Raw genomic sequence first — 7,446 nt, 5'->3', positions numbered from 1 at the left:
AAAATCCAAGCTCACTGCTCTAAACGGAATTTCTATTTTTAGTGATTTATATTCGCTTTCTGAGGCGCTTAACTCTTTTAAAGGGAAGAGACTGTCCATCTTTTTTTTCTACAGAGTCCTCCAAAGGGTTTTCAGAGGCCGTAAACTGCAAGAAAGGAGATTGCCCATCTTTCTCCCATGGATTCTAACCGCTTACCATTGGGTTACTAGAGCAATACCGCACCACTAAGCCAAGATACATCTTGGAGAAGGTGTAGCCTGAGTGCTCCTTGGAGGCAAGGATAGTGAAGCTTCCTCTGCATACTTTGGGCATGTTGCTGTGAGAGGCTTTTCCTTGAAGAACATGCTTCGAAAGGTAGGAGGACGATGAAGGAGAGGAAGACTCAACCAGGTGGATTGACACAGTGACTGCAGCAATGGCTCGAGTGTGTCAGAGATTGTGAGATTAGGACGGGGTTTAGTCTGTTGTTGATAAGGTCACTTAGGGTCGTACACTCCTAACAACAAGCCCAGCTATGATAACCTAGTGCTAAAGAATTATGCTGCCAACTCAGAGACACGCGTTCGAATCCATAAACCACTCCGAGGGAGAAAGATGAACGATCTCCTCCTGTTTGCAAAGAGAGCTCTGGTGGTAAGAGGCTGTGCTGCAATCCTAAAGGCACGTGGTTTGAATCCTCCTGCTGCCCCGCAGGAAATGGATGGGAAAGTAAAATTTACTGCTTCTGAAAAACCACTAGAGTCCAAGGCATGGGTCGATGTGTTAAGCCTAGAGGGTTAACAACAAGATGAAACCACGAGAGCTCCCTAAGGCTAAGGTAGTGGTTGTTGGTAGGTGCCTTCAAGTCCAGTGTGACTCAAAGTGACCCTATGAACACCCGATCTGGCAACATGTCCAAAGTATGTGAGCCAAAACTATCATCTTTGCCTCTAAACAGCAGTCTGGGAGCACCTTCTCCAAGACATGTCTGTTTGTTCTTTTGGCAGTCCATGGATACTCAGTACTTTCCCCAAGCCGACACAAAGCTTTTATTCTTCTATCATCCTTACTTATTGTCCAGCTGCCAGATGCATAGCAAGTGACTGAAAAGAAGATGGCCAGAATCAGGTACACCATAGTCCTCAAACCAAGTTCCCAAACATCTTCCCTCACTAATTTGAAGAGGTCATTGACCACAGACTTTCTAAGTACAGTATGTCTCCTGATCTCCTGATTGCTGGTACCAAGTGTATTGTTTGTGGATCCAAGTAAGACAAACTCGTTGACAGTTTCTATCTTTTCTCAATCTCTCATGATGTTGCCCATCAGTGGCCAGCTAGGGTTAGAAATATTTGTTCTTTGATCTTCCCTTCCTCTGGATAGGTGCCAAGGAGGGGGAAAGCAAAGTAAAAATCCAAAGAGTTTCACTTCCACCCATCACTTTACTATTTCCATAATCTAAAGCAAGTCAGACTGGAAATCCTGACAATAGTGATGTTGTTGTTGTTGTTTAATGCCGTTGAGTCGTAGACGACTCATAGCGACCCTATGAATGAACAGCCTGAGCACTGTTAGTACATAGAGTTTCCAGAGTCAAGCCATTTTGGAAGTGGATGCCGCTCCTGCTTCCAGGCTTGATTTAGTCGGGAAGCTCCAGCCAACACTGTCCACCATGGGTGCCCATTACCACGATTGGCACATCACTGTCACAGGCTTCAGCATCACAGCAACCACAAGTTACCTCTGTACAGCAAGGCACAGACCAGTGCTATACCACCTAGAAGCAGGAGTGGCATCCACTTCCAAAATGGCTTGCCTCTGGAAACTCTATGTACGAACAGTGCTTAGGCTGTTTGTTCATAGGGTCGCTATGAGTCGTCTACGACTTGACGGCATTAAACAACAATAACAATGATGATGACCAAGAGAGAGCTACGTTGGCCTAGTGGAAGGAAGCTGTGCTATCAAGCCGAAGGTGGGTGATTGTCATCTGTGGCCCTCAGCCAGGTTCAAATTGTCCTGTCTTCCTGTCAAAATGACAATAGTGATAGTAAACAATAATCCTAGATCTAAATAACCAAACAAAAACCTAAGATGTTACAACTTGGTTGTTACTTGACATAAAATCTATTTCAACTCATAGTGATCCCCTGTATGCCAAGTAGTCCCAGAGACCATTCTACTCTGCATCAGATGTGGATAAGTAGGTAATGTAGATCTATATCTACCATCAAGTCAATTCAAATTCATAGTAGCCCTCCTTTCTTCGGATCCTGAGGCTATAATTATTTATAGGTGACTATATTTAACAGCCTGGAAATGTCAGAGACTAAATCAGCTGCCAGCCAGTGCCTATCTTTCTCCATCAGACCAACTATTAGTTTTCAGCCACCAGCTTTAGGAATAGAAGCTTAACTCCCTACCCACTAGGCCACTTATTGTTAGATGCCATCAAGTCAACTACAACCAAGAGCAACCTTATGAATAACAAATATAAACCTGTGGCATCTTATTCATGGCTGGTATACTTCAACCCATCATTACAGACACTGTCAATGTATCTGTTGAGGGATTTTGTTTCTATTTCACTGATCCTCCATCTTCCCAAGCATGGTGTCGTATTCCAAGGCCTGGACCCTCCTAACAACATACCCATGGGGATGAGACAAGTTTCACCATCCTTGCCTATAAGAAGCACCCTGGTTGCACCTGTTGCACTTGCTTCAAAACTATTTGTTTGGATTTTTTTTTTTTTATTTTTTTGACAGCCTGTGGAATAGTCAGTATTCTCAAAGACCACAACTCAAAGGCATCAATTCTTCTGTCATCATTAGTCATTGTCCAAAATTCACACGCATAGCAAGTAATTAAAAAGATTATGTCTTGACTCAAGTGCTTCCTAGCCTTTAAACTCGCAACACTGCTCTTTAGAACTTTGGAGATGTTCTTGTCTGCAGATTTTTCCAATGCAGTACCTCTTGATTTCTTGACTATTGTACTAAGGGTGTTCTATTGTAAGGGTGACTATTGTACTAAGGGTACAATAGGATTGGAGTTCCAAGTAAGATGAAATCATTGAGAACTTCAATCTTTGTTCCATTTATCATGATATTGACTATTGACCCAATGGCATTTCTGTTTTCTTGATCTTCAGATGTAATAAATATTGAAGCTCCCTAACTTCTATAAACCTAATGTATGTCCTTATTGTGTGCCATCAAGAACCAACTCATAGCTGATTCTCCAGCAGCTTTCCAGTGACAGTAAATCACATGGGATTAGATAGCCCATCTTTTTGCTGAACAACTGGTGTATTCAAACATGCCTTTCTGTTGTAAGCACAACTCCTTACCTGGGACGCTAGATCTGTAAACCTAAATTCAGAGGTTGTTCCAGAAAGTAAGACTCTATACCTACTATCAGCCACTAGAGGGCGATCTGTCATCTGTATGCCTAACAGGAGTCGTACCATTCATTATAGGTATTGTCATTTTAATGTATGTATGAAAAGATCACAACTGTGATTGATTTTTACTTTTATTTATGTAGCATCTTATATCATAAAACATTTTAAATACAAAAAAGGGAAAAAGAGCCTCAGAATACAGAACAGTCCTTTAAATTTAACCTTGGGAAAAACTCACTATATTGTCTTTATTATTTTCCCAAATACATAGCAACCTTTACCATGAAATAAGTTAGAAAGAACCTATCTAATAAAAGCAACTGGGGATTTATATTGAATAAAACTCTCACATTCTCTTTCTCTCTCATTCTGTGTGTGTGTGTGTGTGTGTGTGTGTGTGTGTGATAAGGAAGAACTTGTCTAAAATTTCTAGAACTTCCATCATTCTTTTCCAAATTATATTTTGTGAAATATAAAGTTTGTCTGCAATTCTTAAGAGTCAGTTGAGAATTAGAATACACGGGCCAAAGAACATTTTTAGTTTTCAGTGGAACAATATAAAAATATTACCTAAGTCTGCAGTAGGTGCTGGGAATCCATAAATCATAAGACCAATCTCTATATTTCAGAAGCTCAGAGAAGAAAATAAGTATGTGATTAAATTAAATTGCAATGAAATAACACCTGAAATAGATGATGTCTGGAATTTAAGGGCTAGATATGTACCATTTTGTTTGTTTTTTTTTATTAGGAAGGAAACGCTTACCGTTTTTCTGAAGCAAGGAGAAATTATAAATTGACTACTCGGTGAAGACCACTCAGGTTTCTCAACTGTCGCTCACTGTTTACCTATAAGACTCCCTTCTAGACCAGTTGGGATCCTTAAGACCAAAATTATTTCCAAACTTGGATTCCAAAATGACTTTCATTCTTACACACATACACATACAATGAATGCATAGGCATGTTCTTCCTTTCTCATCATTGAACTTCTTCAGTGAAATTTTACCATTAAAAATGCATGAGACCATTGCTGTGAAAATAGGAGGATAACCGAACTAGATAAATATAAACGTTCAAAGGGGTAAAGGGAGGGGGGAAAGTGAGGGCAAAAGAAGAGGAAGGGGCAGAATCACTATGATAGTAGAGATTAGTGAGCAGAGGAGGGGGTGAAGGAATGGGAAGAGTTCATGACAACTTGAAAAGAAGGGGTGATAATGGGCATAGATGAATAGTAATTATATAAACATCATGTATATGAATGTATATAACACAATGTATATGAAGGATTATAAGCAAAACAACGACATTTTTAAAAATTACATGACACATAATTTGATTCATTTTATATAGAAAAGTTGTACCAGAAGCTTTCCTGCAAATGAATGGTGATTTGTAACTTAGTCAGTTATTCAGACCAAATGCTGCCATCACAATGAAGAGGCCAAGATGAAAAGACAAAATAGTGAAGCCAAGATCTTCTCTCAGTCATTGGTTCACTTCCTCAGTGGTTCAGCTGTGAAAATCGAGACTCAGATATCGTCTGTGGACAAAAGCTTTCACTGATAATTATGTAGTCTGTGCTTCAGGGTCACTTGGAAACACACCTGTGCTTTGCTTTTAAAAATACAATGAATAAAACCTTAGTAGCAGAATTGCACTAAAAAATACATTTTTAAAGATACTCTACTTCTCTATTTTGAATTTCATGAAAATTTTGTTTAGCAGATTTATTAAACACATTTTCCTAGAAAGCAGACTTTTTAAAGATGCTTATTTTGTCATGATAGGTAATCTGCTTTTGTTTTTAATGGACTTTGCTGTATATTCTCATTCTAATTCATACTGTTTTTCAAGAGAGTCCCCGCAAAAGAGTATTTTTCATCTTGTGATTATTTATAGGTAATAATTTATGAAAGAGATGATTACTCATAACCTGTAGGAAACTATTGTGAAAGTCGTAAGCCTGTATTTTCAGAGTCTATATACATATATTTAACAGGTGTTCCTACTCCCAGTATCCTTTGTATACACCTTCATTCCATATTCAAATCACAGAAGCAAGAGGCAGGATAGGGTCTGTTACCTCACTGCTAATTTCCCTAGCAAATAAACCAGCAGCTGCTGGTCCATGAACCAAGTTACCATTTGGAACAGGGCACTGCATGCATGGGACAGGATGCTTTCATGGCGCCCCTTGGCAGCAGAATTGGGGTCCTTCAGTGCAAAATATACCTTCTTCTCTTAGGTAAGGCAATACATGAACTACACTGTACCTGCTTTTATTTTAATTGTGGACATGAGGTAAACATTTGATTTAGGCTGTAGATTCTATCAGATAATTAAAGAGCAGCTGAGAACCTTTTAAACAATAACACACTTTGTTCCAGAAAAGAAACAAACGTTTAGGAGATGGAGTTTTAATAAACAGATCTTAATTGTTTTCTCAGAACAACACTTAATGAGATTAGCACTCATTTAAAAAGTTAGTACATTCTAAAAGTCTAATGAATTTCTTTTTTTACAGTGTTTATAAGTTCCTTAGTCTTTAATGAAAACATTTTTATAGGTCATGAAATTAAGATAATTTATAATGAAATTCAAAACAACTTAGGAAAGTGATTATCCACTGTTTTAGTTAAAGTTACTATTGCATGCTATTGGTTCTGCTATAGTTAAAATTCCCTGTTTTATCAATATAGATTAAGGTGAGGTTCCGAATTGGGGGGAATTATAAATAATGCTGAAATGTGTTATAAAGGGCTATTTATCAAGAATATCTTCACTTTTCTCTTTAACAGTGTCTATGCCTGTCACAGTTCCCTCTGCGCTTTAATACTTCTCGCCAGTTCCTCTTTTAACCTTTTGGCTTAACCGAGTTTCTCTTCAATCACAGGAGCTATTTTTATCTGTCGACATTATTTTTACCAAATGTTCTCTTTTCCGTTTTCCATATTTGTTTTAAGTCAAATTTGTTTCTTGGTTTGTTTCTGTTCAACAGACAAACATTTTTTTTAAAAAGCTCTTGCCCTTAAATGTTAATAGCTTGTCTAAATAAGCAGTGAAAGTTTTAGCCTTCTTCAGTCGTTTAGAAGCTTTCTTTTGTAGTTATACTGTCATTGCTTCTATTGCAGTTGTGATTGTGATTCAGATTTACACCTAATATTGTACATATCCCACATATATGAAATGAAGATTTGGGCAGTATTTTAAGGCTTATTCCAGAACAATGATAGTTCTAGTCATTATGGTGATTGTGTTCTTGATTCAAGCCTATATTAATTCTTTATTTAAAAAAAAATTAAACAATTACCATCACTGGTTATTTCTTTTTGTAAACTTTGCCTACCTTTAAAAGGGTGATGTATTTTACTTCATAAGCAAAATTACTATAATTGACTTTAGAACTTAGAGGTGATTCATTTGAAGAATTAGATTAAAATAAAATACATTTCCAAGAAATAGGTTTCATGCTTAAGACTTCTTTCTTACTCAGATTTACTTTTTTCTGTACATAATATGTTGTAAAAAAACACAGGCAATGTGAAAACCTTTTGTTGCTTTTAAGGAATTTTCAATTTATGTGTGCTTTTGCTTAAAATAACCCATAAAATAAAACCCCAAATGAGGCTTGTACAATTTATTCAAAATACAACTTTGCAGTTTCTATTTTCTTTACAGGTGCATGCATTTATTTTCAGTCAACAGTAGTTGTGTTATGTTTGCTAATACTGTGTATGGCAATAGGGAAGTAAAAGCCAATTCTTCTGAACTGCAGCTAGAGGTCACTTTGAAGAGGTCTGATGTTTATATTCAATACAGTGAAATGAGTCTAGGGAGTATTCTGTTGCTGAAATATAGACAAATCTTGCACTAAGATTTTAAGTGTCCCTTAATACTGAACATACCTCTGTCACACTCTTGCTTTAAGACAAATCTGTAAAGGAGAGATTATTGCTGTAATTTTAGATCCCATTTTTTTTTGTTTAATTTAGTTTGTTTCTTTTTCATTTCAATGAACATCTACAGAGATTTTGGAATTCCATTCATTCATTGTTGC

General features: G+C 37.3%; 1 protein-coding gene across 1 annotated transcript in view; it reads left to right on the top strand.

The window, feature by feature from the left end:
• Nucleotides 1-5,475: 5,475 nt before the first annotated feature.
• The window catches only part of HEPACAM2 (HEPACAM family member 2), a 67,715-nt gene continuing 65,744 nt past the window's right edge, over nt 5,476-7,446 (top strand). Inside the window, exon 1 of the mRNA XM_006891497.1 lies at nt 5,476-5,634. Within this exon, the coding sequence (XP_006891559.1) occupies nt 5,556-5,634 (79 nt within the window). The 5' untranslated portion in view covers nt 5,476-5,555. The remainder of the gene's footprint in view (nt 5,635-7,446) is intronic.

Source organism: Elephantulus edwardii, unplaced genomic scaffold (genome assembly GCF_000299155.1).
Source record: "Elephantulus edwardii isolate Elephantulus edwardi_28Jun2011 unplaced genomic scaffold, EleEdw1.0 scaffold00098, whole genome shotgun sequence".
In the NCBI taxonomy this organism is placed as follows: domain Eukaryota; kingdom Metazoa; phylum Chordata; class Mammalia; order Macroscelidea; family Macroscelididae; genus Elephantulus; species Elephantulus edwardii.
Note: the sequence above shows the minus strand (reverse complement) of the source record. Positions and strands in the feature narration are given on the sequence as shown.